General features: G+C 45.5%; 1 protein-coding gene across 2 annotated transcripts in view; it reads right to left on the reverse strand.

Annotated features, from left to right (window-relative positions):
* EPB41L4B (erythrocyte membrane protein band 4.1 like 4B) overlaps positions 1–23,897 on the reverse strand; it is a 133,793-nt gene that overhangs the window by 16,236 nt on the left and 93,660 nt on the right. Inside the window, exons 17-22 of one of the 2 annotated variants that reach the window (XM_069476656.1) lie at positions 22,361–22,479; positions 17,263–17,388; positions 13,650–13,717; positions 11,024–11,122; positions 6,057–6,234; positions 3,755–3,832 (exon numbers count right to left, since the gene is read on the reverse strand). In XM_069476656.1, coding sequence (XP_069332757.1) covers positions 3,755–3,832; positions 6,057–6,234; positions 11,024–11,122; positions 13,650–13,717; positions 17,263–17,388; positions 22,361–22,479 — 668 coding nt within the window. Of the gene's footprint in view, positions 1–3,754; positions 3,833–6,056; positions 6,244–11,023; positions 11,123–13,649; positions 13,718–17,262; positions 17,389–22,360; positions 22,480–23,897 lie in introns of both variants that reach the window. The other variant, XM_069476657.1, reaches the window with a different exon arrangement.

Raw genomic sequence — 23,897 nt, forward strand, 5'->3', positions numbered from 1 at the left:
TGCACTGGCCTGAGGAGCTAGAGTAATGATAAGGACTTCAGGAGTCTCAGCCACAAGGACGTACAGGATAGGAGCTTGGGAGGTGACTGCCAATCACTGCCTGTGAGATGAGTATCCCTGGGAAGTTTGACACTCTGGCCTGCAAGGTGCTGCTTGCCCTTCAAATGCTGATGGGGAGTCCCTGAGAGAGCAGCCAGAGGCTCAGGGCACAGGGCTGGCAGCAAAAGAACTGTGCCTTGTTCAGGCTGAGTCTTTTAGACCAAGATTCCTGAGCACTTCCCATCCTCACGCCCCAGCCTCACACCCCTCATGCCTGGGCTGTGCGGCACAGGGCTGTGGCCAGGGGATCTGACCAGCTTTGCCGCTGGGTGACTGGCTAATGGGCAAAGAGAGACATATCCCAGCTCAGGCCATCTGTAACTGGGCTGGACAGCAGTCCGGGGCCTGGGTTCCAGTCCTGGCTCTGAAACAGACTTGCTATGTGATCTGGGACAAGTGTCTGCCCCTGTCTGGGCCTTGGTTTCCCCGTGTGTATGTGAGGGACTGGATGACAGGGTCTCAGGGGAGTGTTCCAGCTCACAGGCTGGGTCCAGGTGGTTGAGGAAGTCCTGGTCACAAGTCAGGCATGGGGGCTGCCCTCTGGTTCTGGCTTCTTCCTCCAGAGGATAAAGAGGCCCCTCTGCAGCCCTTTCCCCTGGTGCCCACACACTGGCCCACAGACAGCCCTGGTTGCTGATACACTGGTGTTAATGAGGCCTGACTAGGAGCAGGTTTCCCAGCCCGAGACCCTAAGTCCACTCTCTCCTCAACTGTCCTCTGAGACACAGACCCCTCTCCATCACCCCAGCGACGAAGTGAGAGGGCTACTGCTTGCCTTCTGATGCTGGGAGGAGGAAAGGGAGGGAAGGGGACCAGACAAAGACAGAAGCAGCCTGCTGGAGTCCTCTCTTCCTCTCTAGGGCCTTGACACTCATGGAAGCAGGATTCTAAAGCCAAAGTAAGGTCAAACCAGTGGTTCTGGGGAGAGCCCAAAATGGAGTATGCTTTTGCCAAAATGCCACACCTCCAGGGTAGCTTCTCCCCAAGGCCTGTGTACAGCACTCGTGCCTCAGACAAACAAGGCTTCGTCCTGAGAACTCATAGTCCCTGCGAGCTTCAGCTGCAGGGCAGGGGCTGTGCCTCAGCGCAGTGCGAGGGCCTCGGCTGTCCTGTGCCTGGGCTGTGCAGCACCCGGAACCCCAAGCTAAGGCAGAGCTTCCCACAGAGCTTCAGGGTGGCCTGGGGAGAGGGAATGAACTTCCTGCTGCTGAAAGGGGTGCAAGCAGAGGCCGGGCATTCACTTGGCAGGCATTTACAGCTTGGATCAGGGACCTCTGAATCCCTGCCAGATGTTTCCTTTCTAATCTCAGTCTGTTGTGTTCAAACAAAGAAAAGACCATTTAAATCTATAAGTAATTGAATCTACAAGCTTAGACCTTCAACACAGCAGTCTTGAAAGGAATCCCATCACTCCTGTCAAACCCATGGTGTGTTTTTTGGTAAACTGACTCTAATTCTCAGATTCACCGAGACTTTTAATAAATATGTGGTACCTTGTTCATGCTGTGCTTTCTACAGGGAATGCCTTGGTCTAATTTCTTTACCTGGAAAACTCCTATTCATACTTTAAAACCCTGATACCATAACCCTTCCTTCCCCCAGTCCCCCCAGACAGGGTTAGACACTGGGTCCCACAGAAGTAGCAGTTCATATAGACTCTCTTATGGCATATTTCAGCAGCCTGGAAGTTGCCCACAAGCCTAACTCAGAGAGATCTTCCTCCACTGGTTTCTATTCCTGCAAGGCATGTTTTCCTCAACGTGGCCCTTGAACTCAGCTCTCTCCTCCTTTTGCCTTCATAGGCTCTCAGCTTGTATCCTAGAGGTTTTCAAGTCCCTTTGGCGGACACTGCCCTCCAGCTAGACTGGATGTCCTCAGATTGCTTCTCAGGCTTCCATCTCCCGCAAGAAGGCCTTCCTGGAATTAAGGCCTCAATTGGCATACTCAGTTGGGATACTGATGTGGCACCAGGCCCAGGCCACTTAACTTCCTGTGCCTTCCTTCATGCCCTTTGTTCTGCTTCCCCAGTCTGGGGAGTGCTTTAAATGGAGCCCTTCCACTGGGCATTGCTTTTTTCCTAAGTGGCAAGTTCCTAAAAAGGAGACCTGATTGAGCCCAATTCGCTGCAGAGAGCATCAGGGGAGGAGCCAGGACACCTGGTTCCAGCTCCAGCCTGGTCCCCGTGTGAGCACCCCATGCTGGGATTCAGTTTCCCATCCGTGCAAAGGGGTGATGGGGCAATGCAGAAAGGCTCTCTGCTTCTAAGTTCCCCTATTAGAAGTGCCGGGAGGAAGGGCCCTTCCACCTGTGAAGTCTTGGCAACCTGTCTAACAAGAAGCCCGTGAATAATCTGCTACGTTTACTTGAACATGGGAAGTGGGTAACTCTGAAAGCTCCTGGAGCAGGGGTCACCCACCGTCGGTTCTCAGCTGTTTACCCAAAGCTGCTGCCTCAAAGCTCTCAGACTGTACCAACTCTCCAGATGCGAAGGACAATTATCTAAACGATTTCCTTGTGCCAGCTGACCAGGAACAGCGGTAACTCCTAAAGCCTGGATAGCACTTTGCCCCATTTGTCCTTTCTTGAAAGCCTTCTAGGATGCTTCCCATCCACCACACTCCTCCTCCAGGAAGCCAGCCCTGAATGACTCCCGCTTCTGGCTTCTCCCTGAGCATCTTCTACACAGCTCTCATTCATCTGTGGCTGCTTGTCAACCCGATTTCCCCTCCAGCCTCAGCTGCCCGCTCTACCCCCAGAGCCTAGCACACGGCCAGGCACACAGTTGACTCTCAGGAGATCGTTTTTGACTTGGCTTGAAATTTCACTCATGATCCAAACATGTGGGTTGTGATTTATGCTCAGGTTCACTCAGGTATTAGGCTGAGCTCAGCCAGAGACACGCCCAAGTTTGCCTGGGTCATCTAATAATATCAATCACACCTGGCACATCTTTGGCGCTTCCTATTCTTGAAGGACTCTCTCTCTCTCTCTCTCATGCGATCCTTACAGCCCTCCTGTGAGGCAGACGGGGCAAACAATGACACCCTTACTTTAAAGAAGATGGGGCGGTAACTAGCCACTGACAAGGCTCTCTAAAGGGGAGCAGAGATGGCAGCCAGATCTGGCCCGGGTGACGCCTGGTTTGGTGTTCTGTCCCCTAAAAAGGGTTTCTCACCAGCAGAAGTCCCACGAGGGCCACCATCCCTAAGGGATGACCTGTAAGCAGAGGAAGCGCAAGGGCCCTGGAAAGCTGGGGTGTGGCCTGGAGCCAGCACTTCAGACCGACCACACAGATTGCTGGAAGCAACAGCAGGAGGTGCCCCATGGGTGGGCATGCAGGGTGTAGCTCAGGAAGCTGAGAAGCAGAGACTGGAGCATCGAGGAGCCCTCTAACCCAGGTGGGGCAGTAGGCAGATGGGGGGCAGACCCCTGCAATCACCCTCAGGGCAAAGGGAGCACCCCTTTCTCCCTCAAAGGCTCTGAGAGGTGGGGGGACCCATGGTGCCTGAACCCTGGAAGAAAGCTGACCCCTGAGCCTCCAGGACAGGAGGAAGAGCCTTCTCAACAGCAATGCCCACCTCTGTCTATCCGTCCCACTGCCAAGATGTTTCTATGGTCTGTGGCTTTTCTGGTTTTAGCAAAATAGGAAGTTTACCAGAGGAGTGGCTTCTGTGAAATCCATCAGAAGATCGCCTGGCTCCAAGGTAAAGGCACCTCCTCGGTCAGAGGGGCTCTAGGAAGGCAGACAAAAATATCCCTGGTTAGTGACGGCACTGGGTTGACAACAGAATTCTCCAGAAAAGGCAGAGATTCCCAGCCTCTCCTCTACACTGAACTCATCAGCATGCCAGTCTCCCAAAATTGCCCCTAGCTCAGCAGTGTACAAAATGTTGAGACTGAATCCCAATTTTGTCTGAAAATATCCTAAGTAAAAGTAGGCGTGGGGTAGGGGAACTGTCCTTTTTAAAGCTTCAAACAACTTTTCTTAAGTGTTCTGAGTGCTCTTTGACTGGTTTGGGGGGAAAAACCCTTTAAAGAGTCCCCTGAATGTATAAAGAGAGAGCAAAGACTTTGTCCTGGAGCAGGAGTTTCAATTGGCCTCCAAGAGCCAAACGGACGTGCACAATAAAAGAGAAGACCTTCATCGGGGGTGGGTGGGTGGCACCTTGAAAATTATTTCTTGTTTTTGGAAAAATGTCTTCCTGCTCTGGGGTCTTAGCTGCGGGGTCAGCCACGAGGCCTTTTGAGGGAGAAAAAATGAGCCCCGTCAACTTGGGGCAAGCAGGGCCCTAAGGAGAGAGATGGCCAGGAGAGGGAGCCCTGTGGCCTTTGGTAGGATGCTGCCTGCATCCTCCACACCCCCAGCTCCTTTCTGCTTTATAAATGTTTCTGCCTGGTTTTAACACAGTGTGGGCACATGGTAGGAGCCTGAGTCCACACTTGGGACAAGGCTGTAGAGGGGCTCCCCACAGGGGAGGGGGGTCCAACCTGAGATGCCAGGAGGTGATGTACAGAGAAGCAGAAGGCCTCAGCGTGGGCCAGTCTCTGGCTGAGGGGTGGAGCCAGGTTCCTGTGAGGAACACAGAGCTATTTGCAGGAATACACAGGGAAGGGAACCAGCTGAGAGACTGGACTTGGTTTTGCAGGAGGTGGGCCTGGATTGTTATTATTTAACCGTCTCCAGGAATTATGATTCCTGAAGCTGCAGAAGCCTTGGGCATCCAGTTTGCAAAGCACTTTAACCTTCACTGGACCTGACGCGGGCCCATGAGCTAGGCAAGAAGGGAGCAGATCTCATTCCTATTTTTAGGAGGAAGAAACGGAGCCTTGGAGAAATAAAGGCTTTGGACGTGACTGTTCTTTTGGAGCATGAGATGGAGCAGGGACATCTTTTAGGGGCCTACCCAAGGTGACCCCGCCCCAGCCAAGCATGGACTTAAAGGAAAATCTTGAGTCCCTTTAGGGGAAGTTCCAGACACCTGGCTAGCCTTGACAAGTGAATGGGCAACCGGATGAGAACAATGGCCCTCCCTGCAAGCCAGAGTCACAAGGCATTTTGGTTCCCTATGGGAAATAGAAGATGCCTTCTTCACATATGTTCTTGAGTTGTTTTTCAGAAACCCCCACCAGATAGAAAAAGCAGATACGGGGAACAGAGGAATTGAACTCTCACCACAATTCTTTGTTCTAGGCTTCTGTAAGGGGCCTGGAGAGGGTCACACCTATCTGAACATTCCTTTCTGCTAATCCAGGAATCCCTGAATCCACCAATGACCCCATGATCCGTAGGCCCCCACTTCAGGATATCTCGCTTTCTAGGGCCAGGCCAATGTATAACCTGCCATGTATTGATTTGCAATTGTGACTGCCTGAAATATACCCCTACCTTTAAAAACCCTGGCTCGTAAGCCATTGGGAGTTCAGGTCTTAAGCCTATTCTCCTTGCATGGCTCCACGCAATAAAAATGTCTCTTTCTCCTGCTACAACTCTCTGCTTCACTATCTGGCTTTGCTGCGTCCCAGTTTGGTGCGATAACAAACAGTCAGAAGGCGTGTGACTAGAACAGGCTCTGGAGCGCCGAAGTACCTGCAGGGCACCTGCCCCAGGCCCACGCCTTTCCTCAGAGTGGTTGCACAGACCAACCTGGATAGCAACAGGAGTAATAGCTTACGTGGGGATGATACTCTAAATCAAAAGTGCTCTGAGAACCCCCTGAAATTGCAATTAAAGAACAGTGAACATGGTTTTATATTTTACTCTCTCTCTCATAAATGGCTTATATTTGGGGGACAAGTTATATAAAAACATGTTCTGGTGGTTGCTGCTGTTGTTTTACGAGTGCACACAATTGATTGTGTGAAGTTTACACGCACACACCAGATGCTACCCATTAAATTGATACAGGATTCCCAGCAAGTGCAGCTACTTCCCGGGGCTTTCCCCCCACCCCTCGTACCTTGGCCCCTGGGGACAGCTGGCCTTTGCCTTCTGACTTGTGAGGCGAGCTGACTTTCTGGACCTTGGGGGATGCCAGTGGCACTGAGACTTGTGTGGCAGCAGTTGTGGTGTTTGTGGTTGTAGCTGTGGTCACTCCCACTGCCTCGGCCAGGTCTGGAGGGAGGTCCTCTTCATCACTGCGGTTACTAAAAGCACATGAAGCTCTGCTCATTACAATAATAAACAGGCTGTGAGCAGTGGAGGGAGGCTAGGGAGCGTGGGTGGGCCACGGGTGGGGGTTGGGAGTCCCCCAAACAGATGTCCACCAGATGTCCAGCTTATAGGATCCAATACACTGACTTTTTTACCAAAGCAAATTTGGGCTGGATTTTCTGCCATTCGTTAGGGGCTTCTCTTTTTTTTTTTTGGTTTTGGTGATAAAATATATATAACATGATATATATCATTTTAACCATTTGTAACTGTACAATTCAGTGGCATTAAATACATTTATAATGTTGTGCAGCCATCACCACTATCTGTCCCCAAAGCTTTTTCATCAATGCCAACAGAAACTCTGTATTGTTATTGAACAACAATTCTCCATGGTCCCCTCCCTACAGCCTGTGGTAACATCCATTCCCCTTTCTATCTCAATGAGTTTGCCTATTCTGGGAACCTCATATAATTGGAATCGCACAATATATATCCTTCTGTGTCTGATTTATTTCATTCACCATGTTTTCAAGGCCCATCCATGTTGTAGCATATATCAAAATTTCATTCCTAGCCAGGCACAGTGGCTCATGCCTGTACTCCTAGCACTTTGGGAAGGCTAAGGCAGGAGTATCACTTTAGCCAGGAGTTTGAGACCAGCCTGGGCAACAACAATTACTTGCTCAAGGTCACATAGCTGCCCACTCCAGTCTGGGCAACAGACTCTTTAAAAAAATTTTTTGTCCATTCATGTGTTGATGGACACTTGACACCTGGGTTGTTTCCACCTTTTGGCTATTGTGAATAATACTACTATGAACACTACTGTACCAATACCTGTTTGACTCTCTGCTTTGAAGGTGGCGTTAAAGTCCCCTGGCACACTGTCCCAAAGGATCTCCTGTGAGGAATTTCTGGAGCCACCCTGGCACAGGGGTTGTGTTTTAGAAATGATGGCTGAGCTCAAAGTGTCGACAAAAGACCCATGAAAGGAGGGCACCAGTGTGGCACCAGTGCAGGGTCCCCAACCAGGGCTTCAGCATGGCACTGGGCCTCGTGGGAAACACGTGGCCACAGGACACAACTGCAATGTGGATGGGACTGACGGAGGAGGGGCCTGGGGGATTTCAGATCATTCTGTGTATGGAAAAACCTCAAGAGGAGGATTTAGGATTCATAACTAAAAAGGGGGATAGGTGAGGTTTGAAGTACATGGAAAAATTCACGACACCAAGTATGTGGATGAAGGAGGATAAAGCAGGTCAGGGCAATTACACACGCATTTGCCCATTTGGTTTTCATACCAACTCTGTGTTACGATCTCCATTTTCCAGAGACTCATATGATACTCAGTGGCTGGCTGTGAAGTTGGTTGCTCAAGGTCACAGAGCTGGTTGAATGGAGGAGTGGGGTTACAATTTCTTTTTACCTCATTTTAAAAAATTGTCACCTGAAACAGTTATTATTTAGTTTTACATAAAAGGCCATTAAAAAAAACAGCTCATCTTTCACAATAGGAAGGCAACCGATACTGTCTAAAGTTGAAAAAGACTCCAAATTCTTAATGATTTTCATAAACTTTTGTCTTAACTTAGATCTTGTGGCAAAGAAACATATTTAAAATTCAGCAAGTCTTCTAATTTTACCTCAGTGTCTGAGGTAAATGCATGTTAAATTCACGAAATAACACTTTAATGAGTAAAATTTTATGTAGAGAATGATCTTTGCTTTGAAGTTATTTCTTCCTATTTTAACAATATGTGTGCATAGAAACATGTCTAATGTAATAGTCATCAACTATGAACACTGGTTATTTCTGATGCCCTGGTTCCAGGAAATTGGTTCCTTTTCTCTTTGGACTTTTCTGTCTTGCCTATTGAAATTTTTTTAGACTTTTACACTATTTTTAAAGTTATATTTCTGAAAAAAAACACCTCATAATTTTCTAAACATACTAACTAGTTTCAATATTAAAATGATACTTTTAGCTGCCTCAAACTCTCTGCAGAGTTCCCCTCCTTCTCCCTTTTTTCTGAGTGCAGCAGCCTCAAATTTCTGCCCTGTCATATTTCCAGGGAAGACTGTGGCTGAGGGTTTTGTTTGTATCCTTACACGCAGCGGTTCGAAAACTTGTTCAGAGCACCTGAATGTTAAATGATACTCTTGCTGGAGCCACCTAAAATTCGAATATGCATAATTCCAGCCTAGGAACTAGGAATATTATAACGGTCGAAAGAGTTGTGTGGGCACACATATCTGTATCTCAAAACTGATGGTGCAGAAAATATTTCCATAAAATCAGAAATCTGAGTTTTCCCATCCGCATTCCTTGACCATGTGTTTACGAAATTTATCAATATCTGTGAGTTAGAGAGACGGGCAAATGAGTGGTAACCAGTGTTAAGGATTCAAGAACTCTCCATGGGACAAAAACTTAACCCTGGGGAAAATCCCATCCATTAATTTTGCTATTTTCTACTAATGGGAAAATGCTGCCATTCTTTGATGTTCAAAGCAGAATACTTTGGGGCAGCTTAAGAAATACACATGTGAAGTTCGAGGTTTGAAAACGGTTTCCTTGGCTGGGCGGGGTGGCTCACGCCTATAATCCTAGCATTCTGGGAGGCCGAGGCAGGAGGATCGTTTGAGGTCAGGAGTTCGAAACCAGCCAGAGCAAGAGCAAGACCCCATCTCTACTAAAAATAGAAAAAATTAGCCGGACTACTAAAAATAGAAAAAAGTAGCTGGGCGCGGTGGTGCATGCCTGTAGTCCCAGCTACTTGGGAGACTGATGCAGGAGGATCACTTGAGCCCAGGAGTTGGTGGTTGCTGTGAGCTAGGCTGATGCCATGGCACTCTAGCCCGAGCAACAGAGTGAGACTCTGTCTCAAAAAAAAAAAAAAAAAAAGAAAACGAAAAGGGTTTCCTTAAAAGAGCCAATTTGGTGAGTTAGTAAAATTTTCTTTCCTTCCAGGTCACATACCAGTCAGTCATTCTCTCAGACATGATTACATATCAAATAAGTGATGATAACATTTTGAGTTTTGAAATGTACAGGGAAAGGCAAGTTCTGCCGGCTTTACCCTCAGGGGAAACAGATTTTTGTGGTTTAATTTGTCCCCCAGAGATCATTAGGACTGTTAATTATTTGAACCTTACTCATTTTGACTTTCCTAGGAAATGCAGCTGCAATCCTGTCCAGAAGTTTCTATTAAGGCTAATGAGGTGGGAATGCGTCTGCCCTTAAAAACTCGCATGCATGCCTCTTTTCCTTTTCACGGTTCAAATGGCGGACTGAGATGGCTGTTTCAGAACTGCATCTGGCGTTACATTCCCCGTCCTACACTTTGCACTCTGGGTACCTCCTAAACTTGACTTTTTTTCTCAGAAGCTTCCAGGTCCTAGAGAATGAGGAAGAGGAACTCATCTATGGCCACACTCCTTGCTAGGGAGCTTTACCCACATGGTCTCATGTTAACCCTCATGAAAGGCCTCAGAAGTAGTTAGTATCTCACTCACTTTACAGAGGAACAAAGAGAGGCTCAAAAAGTAATCTTCGCAAGAGCTCACAGCTGTAAACTAGCCAGGGCCCTAAGAGAAGCCTTTCCAGCTCCAGAGCCCCCAGGCTTTCCATTCCATTCAGAGATCCCCCTGCAGCTCACTGACCAATTACACACCAGGTACAGTGCCTGGGCCGTAGCCAAGGTCAAGAAATGGAACTACCATTGTGATTAGTACAACTATTGCTAATACCTCCACTGCATTTAACTATCTTCTTAGGATTGCATTTAACTATGACTGCATTTAACTATCTTCTTAGGATTATAATTTTTGTGACTCTGACTTTTCCTCCAATAAATTGTGTCCTTGGATGGGAATTGTCAAAGTCATTTTACTATTCCCTGACAATGCCTAGAACAGTCTGGTGCACCCAGTAGTCAAGAGACTTTTGTTAAGCCCAAGAGAACTCTATGGGCCCTGGTGGCTCTGGGACACTTTGGGAAATGGCTCCTACTACAGGTCTCAAAGCTCAGTGATTAGCTTTGGCTCTGTTGACAGACCATGCTACCATTTCACTAACATGCTGTGGAAGGCAGATTCTGATATAGTCCACAATGATCCCCGACCTGGTATGCCTGCCCCTGTGTAATCCCTCACCTTCGGTGTGGGCGGGTCAGAGTGATTCACTTTTAATGAATGGCATGTGGCAAAAGTGATGAGATATCATTTCTGTGATTAGCTTACAAAAGACTGACTTTGGCCTTGCCGGCATTCTCTCTGGCTCTTCTTGTGTGCTTTCTCTGATGCAGAATCCTGGAGAGGCCTACGTGACTATCTACTGAGGGTACCCTCAGCCCAGCAGCCCTCAAGGAAATGAATCCTGTCAGCAGCGTGTGAATCAGCCTTCAGATGAGACTGCAGTCCCCGCTGACACCTTGAATGCAGCCTGTGAGAGCCTCTGACACAAAAGACCCAGCTAAGCCATGGCTGGACTCCCAACCCACAGAAACTGTGAGGTGACAAATGTGGATTGTTTTGTGACACTTTAAAGTGATTTGTTATACAGTAATCAATAATGAATATATATGCCAACTATGTAATGTTTTCAGGGAGAAAGTTCTAGTCCCATTATAACCTAAATTGGAAATAAATGGAATTTGGGGGGAAGGCTCTCTGGGAATGGTCTGAGGGGCCAGGAAGCATTTATACCCAGATATTTAGCATCACCATAGTTGTTATAACTGAAAAAAATTGCAGTATAGAACTCACAAACTATACTGTCTTGTTAACTTCCTCACTCGTGGAGGCTTGATTTCTGGCTTTTCCACAGCTGGTTGGGTAGTTTCCACACGTATAGGAATAGGACTTCTAGAGACGTACCAAAAAAACAGAACAACACCAACAAAAAAAGTTTTATGGTCTTATTTTGGCCATAGAGACTGCTTTTTCAGTTAATTTATACCTTAATAACATTAATAGTCAAAAAGTCCATTTTTTTCAACTTTCTATGCTACTTATTTAATAATTATAATTATTTTTAAAAATTGTAGAAAATCCAAAAATAAAAAAACAAACTCCTCCAAATAATAGGGAAGAAAATATAGCAAGTGGGGGAATTAAATATAATTGGGGTCCCAAATAAAATTTCTCTGCCCAAAACAGGCAGCCACCCACCCCCAATTATGAGGTTCATAATTTGTTTCATAACTTTTTGTCAGTAAAATCAAGAGAAACCTATAGATAACTTGTTTTTTCTTTCAAGTAATCTGGTAGCTTTTCTATTTTAAACATAGCACAGACTATGTATTTTGTTTTTTAAAAAAAGATAAAGAAGCACAGTATATTTTATGTGAAAAATGCATAATCAGAAGACCTTTAGGACTTGCTCTAAAACATTTTAATTCTATGTACATATGAAAATGTTAAAAATTACATTTCACTTTTATCTTTCCTCAAGAATTTATGCCAGATAACCAATGGGCCCTACTCAAAATAGTGATTATTTTAAGGAAAAGTTTTCACACATTTTTGTAGTGGTCATGACTATTTCATTTTTAGAAAATCAGTAATTATCTTTTTAAGAAAGATAAGGCATCAAAGCAAGTTAAGGTCCTCAATAAGGGACCCTTCACAAGGCAATTAACACATCTGGGTCTTCATTTTCTCTTCTATTCAGTGCTTAATATGGTAGTATGTGGCTAGTGCCTAATAAATGTTTGTTGGATAAACACGTGAATCAACAAATAAGGAACTGGAGTCAACTGTATTCTAGGTTCATGATTTCCTCAAGTGGGGACCCTCAGAGTAAACGGAACATGGTCCCTGGAAGAACTTCTTGGGTACAATGGTTGGTGTCTGGGAAAGTTTCATAGAGGAGTTTCCTCTTAACCAGATGAACCACTAAGGTGGGAGACAGAGTGGAGACCAGGCTAAGTGCAGGGCACTGGAACTGCTGACAGGTGGGGTCCCAGCGGAAGAGCAGGGGGTTTCCACCAGAGGGAAAGTAGGGTGGTGAGGGGCCTCAGGCTGAGGCGTCTACACTCAAGGCAAAGGCAGTCTCCTAATGTTTCCGGCAAGGAGTGGTATAGCCAGACTCACTTTTTAGAAAGTCTTTAGAACAATGAAGAGGACCCTGGGGAAAGGAGGCCAGGAGCATCTTAGAAGACTGCTGTACCAGTAATCCCGGAAGAGAGATGATGAGGGTGCAAAGCCGGCAGGGATTATGGTCATGAAGAGAAGAGGATCGATGTGGAAGATAATAAAAGTCAAATTGGCAGGACTTAGCGACCAATTAGACAAGGGAATGAGTAGGAGAAAATCAAGCACTCCCAGGTTTCAGGCCTGGGTAAGGGGTAGGTAATGATGCCATTAGGCAAGATTGGAAAACAGGTGAAGGATAGTGAGGTGGGGTGGGAAGAGATGAAGTAAGTTTTTGAAAAGTCCTAGGGGCAGTTGGGTATATAACTCTGGAAAAAGACAAAAATTTATACCAAGAACATAAATTAGGAGTCATAAGGTAATAGAGAGAAATGCTAGCTTTTATTTTTGGCATCAAGTGTAAGAACTCCCCAGGGGAGTGGTTCTATCTAGATCACCTGGGGTGCTTGTTAAGATCCTGTCTCTACTGGTACCCACCAAACCCCTACCACACACCTATACACAAAAGATCTAAAAGGTCTGGAGTAGGACCCAAGAGTCTGTGTTTTTAACAAGAGACTCTGATGCAGTGGTCCTTGGACCCATTTTGGGAAACTCTCCCCTAGGGAGACACTGCTGGTGTGAGGAGACCACCAGGTGACATTGGGGCCACTGTGATCTATAGGTTGCTACTCACTTGGGCTGAGAAAGGAAGAGTTTCTGTTCTCTTACAATCAAAAGAGGAAGGATTTCCTTTGGGTTTGGGGTGGGGGTGGCCTAAAAGCTTAAAGAGCATGTGTGGCTCCAGCACTGGCAAGTGGCTCCAGCACATGGGGTCACATCCATGGGCCAAGGGCAGAGTGAAGAACTCACAGGAGCAGCAAGCAGAAGGCTGGTCAGGAAGGGCCTCTTGCACTCCATTAAGCAGTCTGGACTCATTTCTGAGAGCACATGGAGCCTTTAAAGGACTCTAAGCAGGGAAATGACAAGGTCAGGTCTACACACTTGGGAGACGACCCAAAGTGATTGATTTCTGTTAGTATAGCAGGCAGAGGTGTTAAAACAGAATATGCAGCATTTTTGAGACCTAAAGGAAGTTGTTTAATCCAGTTCTTTTCCATCTCTCTGGGCTCATGTTTTCTCAGTTTTATTTTTCCCCTCTGATTTTATCAGCAAATGCCCTCATGAGCAATGTTTTGAGGATAATGTTGATGACACAGAGAGTATCATTTCCCCATTCAAACAAGAAGCAACAGACCTTACATTAGCGTCCTGAAGACTGGATTTCTTATTGATATTTACAAACGTTGATTCTTCTTTTCCAACCTGTCAAAGAAAACAGTCAGGTTAGTCAAAACTGAATATGTTGGTATGCAAAAATGTTTTCAAGTCTCTCACATTGGAAAGATTATAGAAATGTGCAGGTGGACCTAGGAAATAGTTCATCAAGTATTCAATCAACAGTGAATTTTGTTCTGGTGTTCACAGAAGTTAACAAAAAATGTTTTCTTAAGTAATGGGATTAAGACAATCATTCAAATGCAGTCGATTCTTGCATTCATGCTTTTACTGAGCACCTGCTATGTGCCAGCTGAGGCTTGAATGAGAGCGGGATGGTGTGGGAAAAGCCAAACCCACAGTTTAATCCCTCACCTCAGAGTTCAGATCAGGAAGAATAATCAGCTCTGTGCTCACATAGCACTGACAGTTTATAAAGGAATTCGGAATGTGTCCTTTCACATCAGCATAACAACCGTAACAGCCTGGCAGGAATTACGTCACATGAGTCTGAGAGAAGCCTTGTCCTCTTCCCTCTGGGGAGTCTCATGAAGAATGGCCCAGAGGAAGGACACCCACTCAGCCAGCCAGGCCAGCTGGCTGCACACAGGAGGTCAACAGGAGATTCAGGAGCCTGCAGCCCTAACACCCAGCACAACACACAGAGCTTGGCCTCTCTTCTAAATATATGTTGAGCAAAGATTTCAAGGATACCAGCTTGGAGGGCACTGCATCGTTAGCCGGCCATGGTTACCCACCTATGGATCCAGCCCTGATTCCTGATCAAGGCCTTTTTTAGAGTCAGCACATACTTCTGTTGGCCTATTTGACATCTGTTTCCTTTCCCTCGCTCTGCATGGATGCCCCTGGGGAATTAACGCGTAAACCCCTAGCAGTGCACTTGGCTGTGCACCAAGCCCCCTGCCTCTATCACAACCCCTTAAAACCCTCTAAACCAGGGATTCCCAAAGCATATTTCTGAGTTCTCGTGAACACTAATTCCGCAGATGACAGCAGGAGCTACTTCACAAACTGTTCTGTGGCCAATTAGGTGTGAAAGAAAGTGAAACAGGTTTCTTTCCTGAAGGACTTCTCAGAGCCTCTAAGAGGTTAATGGGCATTGGGATGGTCCCATGGGACTTTTTTTTTTTTTGAGACAGAGTCTCACTTTGTTGCCCGAGCTAGAGTGAGTGCCATGGCATCAGCCTAGCTCACAGCAACCTCAAACTCCTGGGCTCAAGCGATCCTACTGCCTCAGCCTCCCGAGTAGCTGGGACTACAGGCATGCACCACCATGCCCGGCTAATTTTTTCTATATATATATATTTTAGTTGTCCATATAATTTCTTTCTATTTTTAGTAGAGACGGGGTCTTGCTCTTGCTCAGGCTGGTCTCGAACTCCTGACCTTGAGCGATCCACCCGCCTCGGCCTCCCAGAGTGCTAGGATTACAGGCGTGAGCCACCGCGCCCGGCCCCCCATGGGACTTAATGTGCAGCATTTCCAGAGTTATTAGGGATAATCCTATGGGGCTTGTGATCCTTGTAATATCTTGGAAAACACTGCTCTAAAATTACTGATTTCATACCTCCCCTACTTCTTTCCTGCTTTCATGCCCTTCCACTATGTTTGGCCAGGACATTTTCTTTTCTTCTCACCTATTGCTCATCTCTTCCCTACGCTTTACAAAATGAAATAATTCCAATACACTGCACTTCTTCACTGAAGCAGAAACACAGGTTCTCCACAGATAATACCTACAGCATGCAGCTATTGGGAACATGCTAGAGCTTTCTAGCGTAGATAATATCAGCTTTGTAAGTTGTGAAATATATCTCAGTTTTATTTGTTCTGTGATAGTATAAAAATGGCATATATTAAGACAAAGAGAATTTGTGATTATACCTTTGAAATAACTGAGTTTGTGATGGGAAGTGAACCTGACCATCCCGTAAAAAGTGCTACCACTGTTACCTGCAAGCAATCAGTGCCCCTGAGAATTTCATCACACCACAACTGTGATCATTATTGTCAATTTCTCCACAATGGTAGAACAAGGCACTGTGCCAGGTACTTTACATAGATCATCTAATTTAATCTTCGCAGTAACCTAAAGTGGTAGATATTATTATTTCCATGTAATACATGAGAAAACTGAGGCTCAGAGAGACTAACAAACAAGCTCAAGGTGACACTGCTGATCAGTGTTAGATGAAGATTCAAACCCACGCTACCTGACTTTGAAACTTGTGTTCTCACTGCTTCCTATTTACATCAGAACTCCAACATGGAAGACATTCTGTAAGCTTTCTCTTGTCTTTCATGGTATATTCTGGAAGGACCTAAATTATTCAGATGGCTACATACATAAACAGCAATAATAATATAAGAGATTACTGAATATTTACTTCACCCTTGGCAACATAAGCATAGACATTAGGTTCATAAGGAATGAAGAAGATAGTTATATATTTTTCTAATGAAATCATGGACAACTGCAGCTTTTTATATAATGTTTCCAGGGCAGGGATGGCACACGGATTTCTACGTGAGTGCCAACTCTGATCAACTGGTGCTGTCTCCTTGGAACACCCACCACATAGAAAATGATTCTGAGGCTGTATTTAGGGAAAGAGTGAAGTGGTCAACCCGTGACATCTGTCACGGGTGCAAGTGGGGAAATTTATGGCAGCTATTAAACTATCATCTCTCATCTCCAAATCTACCCTTTGAACCTCTTCTTTGTGGAGCTGGCTCAAGAGCCTGCAGACCTTTCTGCTTTGCCAGCTGGCTCAGTGACAGGTACTGTCAATAGGGGGCGCTCATGGGGAGGGACTTGCTCCCTCCTGTCTGCTTCCCGCCCCTGTGAGTCACTCCAGCCTTGCTTCTTCACCCCCCCGCAGTGGCAGTTCCTCCCGTAGCAGCAGCTGAATGCGAGTTGCAGTTTTCCAGCACTGGCAGATGCAGCTTCATGGCGTCTGGCGTCCACCTCAGACGTCTCAGTACCCAGCTGACTTGCCCCCCGCAGAGTCGGGGTCTGGTCCCCCCCCCCCCCCCCCCCGCGCCCCTCGGCTCATCCTCAGAGCTCACAGACACCACCACTGGGTATAGCGGCCTCTGCTCAGAAGTCTGAGATTCCACTCCACAGGGCTTCTCCTCCAAACATCTAAATTTTAATATTTACAGCACCCTCTGTTCCCTCCGCTGTAGGGATGGAAGGGGCTGCCTACAGTTTCTACCTCTAGTATCTTGGAGGAGCGTCACTCAAAGCGTGGTCCTGCGGGCTTGTTAGAAATGCAGATTCGTGAGCTCCCACCGCATTGCACTGAGTCTCCAGGGATGGGGCGCAGCTCCCAGGTGACTCACACCTGTTAACGTTTGAGAACCACTTCCTTCAAGTTCTCTTTTTGCCCTTTCACATACCTAACTAATAGCGGTACACCAGTTAATAATTCTTTATATTAAAATTCCCTTCACATGGCAGCTGTGGCTCCTGTCTACAACATGTCAGTCCTGACCGCGCCTCTTTTCTCCCAGTGGCATCGAGGAAACCCTGGGACACGGGATCAAAGGAGCGCATGCGCCCCACGCACCTGGACGTTCACGCGGGAAGCGTTCTCCAGCTGGGCTTTCAGAATGTTACACTTCACGTGATCTGCTACAGGGGAAGGCAGGAGCGGGGTCTGGAGAGTTTTCTCGGAGACTTTCTTTTCCTCAGCCTGAGACAAACCAAAATACGAACAACAGACTGTAAACCAGGAGGAAAGAAAACGCGTCCATTAACTCTTCCCAACTCTCGCGACTGCAGGTAACTAACACACAGACCTAAATACACGATGAGGGTGTCACCAACTCCTTGTATTTTTACCAGCGCTTTACTGTTTGTACAGGATTCACAAGCACATCATCTTGTGCTCTCACGAAGTAGGGAGAGGACCTATCAGAAGTGGGGGTAACGGTTCATAGAGAGGAAGGAGGCTATTCCAGAATCACGTAGCCAGGGCCAGTGGCAGAACCAAGTTTTGTTTCCTACAACCCAGGCGGGTGCTATTTGCCGCACAACTGCTCTCTTACGCAGAAAGATTCAATTCTGTGACGTGTTGGGTCACGGGAAAGTGTGCATAATAGTCATTGGTAAATTGTGACTTTCAACAAGCAAGTTGTATCCATGTTACTTTATTGTAGAGTGTCTTGGACTCCAGTAATTTGGCCCCGCTTTCACTATTTTTGCCACATCCCATGTATTCACTGAACATGTACCTATACTTCATGTGATCCAGTTGAGGTGGATTATCCAGGACTACCTATTTGAACTCTGTCCAGAGCAAAAACCTCTTTTAAATCATAGGTTTTGTGACTATTATATAGAATATGCATGAAGATATTTATGTACCTGTTAAAATGAAAAGTACTCATCCATGTGTATAACCTGAAATCGTCTTTGATGGTATACTCACCACATTTTGGGAAGTAATGTCTTATTGCTAACCATGCCTATTGTGGTTATTGCATATCCCAATGCTATTATAGTGCCTGGCACACCGTAAGTGTCTCATAAATACTACTGAAGATTATGATGATATACAGTTATTATTAGAAGAGACATGTATTTAATAAGAAAGGCACACGACCATATGATTGTTAGAAGTCAGTTCAGTAATATCAGGACTAAATGTGGCATGTCAGCCACCATAAACCAGGATAAGAATAAATGTTCCAAAGCCCTCAAGTTCTGCAAGTTCCAAAATTAATCTTATTCACTAATTCAAAAGTCCTATTGAACACCTTGGTATACACAGTAGGAATATTATGAAAGCCACAGAAGAAGTGTAAGGCAATTGGCTGGCTGACATTATTTAATAAAGAAAAGAGGACATAGTATACAGTTTCCCAGTAGGACCTCCAAACACACAGAGAAGCATTTGGTAGAGCAAACAGAACTCACCAATTTTATGTAATAGCAAAATAGGCAGAGACACAAGACCTGGATTTGAATCTCAGGTTTTTTCCTTACTTGCACCATTTTAGAAAAGATGATGATGACAGTGATGATAAAAAGAAAAATAATACCAGTAGCAAACATTTACTGAGACTTTATTATGGGTTAGCCACTGACTATGCATTTCAAACGCAAGTCTCACTGAATCATGTCATTTAACCCATTTGGAGGTTTGGAGGTAGGTACTATCATTATCCCCATTTTATAGATGAGAAAAACATAGCAGAGAGATGGGAAGTCACTTGCCCCGGGTCACACAGGAAGAAGCAGAAGAACCAAGATTCACACCCAAGAATAGTGACTTTAATTAACTCCGAAGCCAGAGCTCTTTTTTTTTTTTTTTTTGAAACAGAGTCTCGCTTTGCTGCCCCAGGTGGAGTGCAGTGGTGTCATCATATAGCTCACTGCAACCTCAAACTTCCAGGCTCAAGCAATCCTCCTGTCTCAGCCTCCTGAGTAGCTAGGCCTATAGGCATATGCCACAATGCCCAGCTAATTTTTCTACTTTTTTTTTTTTTTTTTTTTCCTTTTCAGTAGAGATGGGGTCTCCCTCTTGCTCAGGCTGGTTTCGAACTCCTGAGCTCAAGCAATCCTCCCGCCTCAGCCTCCCAGAGTGCTAGGATTACAGGCGTAAGCCCAGAACTCTTGACTACTCAGCCATACTAGCTCCCCCTAATCCTAGTTTCTTTCCTCATAAGGTTGTTATGATGAACAAATGAAAAAAAAAGATATTAGTAGTACTTTCATGTTAGATTGATGTTAGAAAAGAAGATATAACCAAAAAAAAAAAAAAAAGCATCAGATGCAAGGACACTAATGATCAATCCTGAGCCATCAAGTTGGATTTAAAGAAAACTGGCTCACTTGTTTGGAGTCATTACCCAGAAGGACTTAGCATTCTCCTTTAAGCAAACAAATATCATTTATTCTGAAAGGTGAAGTTTACAGTATACCCTTAAGATAATTTATCTTGTGTTTGCAAATCCTGTTACATTATGAAAACTGATGGATGTTTTCACTGGTGTATGAAAAGATAATTTTTAATTAGATTTACTTTTTTGGAATGGCATGCTGGGATATAAGAATTAAATTGGTTATGAAGCCCATTTGAGTCTTGTGACAATTGCTTAAGGGGATGTAGTTATATTGACAGTAATGACCTAAGACCTACTTTAAAAAATGGAATGCTGCTAAAATAAGAAAAGGATGAGAATTTAGCATTGATGTTCCTCTTGAATTTACTAATTCTAAACTGCTTTCTTTGGCCATAAAATTCAAGCTGGCATGTTCTTTTTCGATCTGGACATAGCAAGCACAGTAATGTTCCTCTGTATGAATGGACTCAGGTGAAGGCCAATATAAACTTTGGAAAATTTATGCATCATTATATGAATTTGTTTGTATGAAAGGCATCTCTTTGGGATAAAACATCTGGCTTGTAAGACCATAATTCCATCCTGGAGGACGGCTCCAGGAACGTTGTGCTTTCCCTCTTTAGCATGATCATATTTTATATTTTATATTTTACATTCAATCAATTTGAATTGTGTAAAGATACTTTATAGTTCAACATTGGAATGCAGATTTCAAAATATAGAAAAGAATGACAATTGGGCTTTGATATTATTGTAGTATTATAGTTAGAAACAGTCCATCTGTTTGGGGATATATCATTTGGGGATAAGAAATGATCAAATGCATGTTTAAATTATTCACACAAATTGTACATCTGAAATCTGATGAGATTTAAATTCCTGTGGTAATTTTGGTTACAACTCTGGAACTGGGCAGTGAAAATTATTTCTCACCATTCAGTCAAGAACAGGAAGTTGTCCAAACCTGAGAAGAATTAGAGGATTCTTGATCCTTGAGGCTGGAAAAAACCTTAAAAGCCATCCAAGCCAGTGGTTCCCAATTGTGGTGTCATGATTAGAAGTGAGGTATGTGGCAAGGTATGTTTTATTAATGATAAGGAATCATAGAGTGAAGTAATATGTTTTGCTCATGTGTTAGAACCAAGTCAAAGTTAACTAGGTAGTCACATCACTCTAGCTTCCTGGCTTACTGATGCATTTCTTTTAGTGGAGGGGAGTTATAGCTTGAGCTCCAGGGACATGCCCAGTAATCCATAGGTGTCTCAGGTATGCCTTACCCAGAGAAGCCACTATTGTCAATGTCCAGCAATAGTCATGGCAACTACAAATTACTATCGTGCTTGTGAGTTCTGTGCTACACTACATGCTGTATTTCCTTGCAAAATATTTTGAGATTTTGTCAAACTCTGGGTAAGCACCCATTAAAACCATTTGTCATGTGTATTGTAGAAGAAAAATTGAAAAGCAAGAGATTCAGACAAAGAAGACCCGTCCGGGGGCACGTGATAAATTGGGTTCAATCCTCAGCATCCAGTGCAGGCCTACTTAATAAGGATTTGTTTGGAGTGAATGTAAGTGCCACCTTGCTGGAGGAATTCTTTCCAGCCAGCCATCAGGGAGGGTGATGTGGAAGCACAGGTGGGTGAGCAGGGCTTTTAAGGTTAAACCTGAAGGCGAGGCCATCAGTGATCAAAGTGCCTGTAGGCCGCCCTGCGGAGGGATTGTTGGGGGTAGGGGGGACAGGTGGGAGGTGGAGGGAAGGCAGGAGGCGCAACCTTCCTAGGCTTTGCAGGTTAGGAGGGGGAGATTCCCAAGCCAATTCTTCCAGATTCTTCCTATTCCCTCTCATAAAGGGACAAAGCTAAGCATTAAGGTAGAAGAAATGACCCATGAGTGAAGAAGACTATTCCTTTGGGGATTTTTAAAATTAAAATATGTGTACAACGGTGGTTCTCAACTGGGCCAATTTTGCCCTTTAGGGGGAACATTTGGCAAGGTCTGGAGAGGTTTTTGGTTGTCACAACTGGATGGGGGTCGCCACTGGCATCTAGTGGGTTGTGGCTGAGAAACATCCCACAATGCACAGGACAGCCCCCATAACGAAGGGTTATCAGGCCAAAATGTCACTAGTGCCAAAGTTGAGAAATGCTCACATAGAAAACAAAGAAGCGTGTTGGAGTGCAAAGGGCACTGGATTTGGGAGCCAGAGCCCCAGGGTTCAGCCCCTGAATCCATGGCTGTGCAACCTTGAGAAGCCATTTCCCTTCCTCTGGTCTCAGATGCTGAGAAGGCTGAATGCAGCACCGGCATTTACAGTTCTAAGATAAATTTTGGCTTCTATGAGGCTGCCCATTTGGATGTAAGAATAGCTTTAGTCAAAAGGGAGCTTAGCTCCTGCCTTCTCTCCCTCCCTGCCTGTTTCAATCCCTCCCTTCCTTCCATCTGCAAGTGGTTACTGAACACCTACTAGATGCCAGGCACTATTGAGGGGGACAGGGGGTAAAAATGGCAAGAGGTAAACATGGGCGCTCCCTCGTGGAGCTTTCGGTCTAGAAGGAGGGAGACCAACTCACAGGCAGATTGGCCTGTTGGCCAAAACACCAAGGGCAATACCTAATGCTGTAATTCACCCAAAAGGAAGGTCAGTAAATGTTTGTTCCTAAGGGACAGCCTGAGCAGAAATGTCAGGAAAGATGGAGTAAGAAATCCCTCCAAGGCAAAGGCACATGGTTTCGGGGCAGGCAGGCCAGGGTCATGATCAGAGGTTTGATGCAAGCACCAAGCCCATGCTCACAGCAGAGCCCCGACCCTGGGCACCTTGTTTATGTTGATGTGCAGAGGGGGCCAGGGTCCAGCAGCCTTCACAGTGTCCAGTTCCAACTTCTTTAGATGGGCAGCGGCTTCACTGTACAAGGCAGGTGTTCCTGGACTCCGTTCTACAAAGTGGCCAGGGGAATGAATAAGGAAAGGTTGAAAGAACAGAAAGGTACAGAGGAAAGGGGACACTTGCAGAGCCCAACTCCCTGCACCCTCTCTGCCTGCCTCCTTCTCCTCCAGCAGTTCGGATGCCTTGAGTATGCATCAGCTGACGGGTGTGAGAATAGCTGAGGTCAAGGTTTCAGGCCTAACTCCCCCATTTCTGAGCTGGATGGCTCTGGGTAAGTTGCTTTACCTCTCTGACCCTCTGAGCTATTTTAAAATGAAAATAAAATTACTTACCTTGCAGGATTTCTGTGACTACTAAATGAGGTCATTCATGTATAAGTGCTTTGAAAATGTAAAAGCACTATGCAAACTGGAAAGATTAGTGCTTGGGCTAACCAGCATATAATGTGCCCTTGAAAGCCATGTTATGTTTCTAAAATCAAATCCATCGATTTTGATTTTTGTACTGCTTTGGATTAGTTTGCCACTACTTCTCCCTCTAGCTTGAATTTGTTCATTAACACATTAAATATTCATTAAATATTAAATATTCATTACATATTAAAACTTATACCAAGTATTGTTAGCAATTGAGATCTGGGAGCTGGAATACAGAGGTGAATAACACAATGTTCTAGTCTAATGCGGGAGACAGATGCATGTATAGATATTCCAAAGAAGAGTGATAAAAGATTTATTTAACTGCTATTGCTATAGGAGCAAGAGGGAAGGCACACCAGCCATATGGGGAAGGGGTGTTAGGAAACATTTCACTGACAAGGTAATATTTGAGTGGGCTCCTGAGGGATGTGTAGGAGTTCCCTAGGGTGGAGTAAAGGATTCCAGGCAGATGCAAAGGGCAGAGCTGGGACCTGGCAGAGTAGCTGGTGAGAGGAGAGTAGTTCTGTGTAGCTAAAGTGTAGGGAGAAGTCGGGGAGAGGCTGGAGACCTTGGCAGGGGCCAGGCTGTGAAGGTCTGTGTATGGACCTGGTTAAAAAATGTGGGCTTTATCCCAGGACAGTGAGGAGCTATTGAAAGGTCTTAAGGCATTTGGTCAGAGCTATCTGGTGAGAGCTATGCCTTTGGCAGCTACTATAAATATGGAGACTGCACTGGAGGGAGTGATGCTTAGGAGGCTGTTACATTTACCCAGCTACAAAAAGATAAGGCAGGCACTCGGGCAAGGGCAGTGTGGACAGGGATGAGGGGACAGAGTTCTGACTCTTCAATACCAAGTGGGGGACGGGTTCCCATTTCCGGCTCAGCCAACCCAGATTTGTTCCCCGTGGCATACAGGTGGAGGCTGAATGGCCCATCCTGTTTCACCAGCTCACAGCCTCGTGCAGTGTCAGAGCTGGGAGGTTCCTTGGCGAGCATCTCAACGCCCTCTACTCCATTTCATGGATGAGAAAACCAAGGATGGGAAAGG

The sequence above is a fragment of the Eulemur rufifrons genome, chromosome 7 (assembly GCF_041146395.1).
Source record: "Eulemur rufifrons isolate Redbay chromosome 7, OSU_ERuf_1, whole genome shotgun sequence".
Classification (NCBI taxonomy): domain Eukaryota; kingdom Metazoa; phylum Chordata; class Mammalia; order Primates; family Lemuridae; genus Eulemur; species Eulemur rufifrons.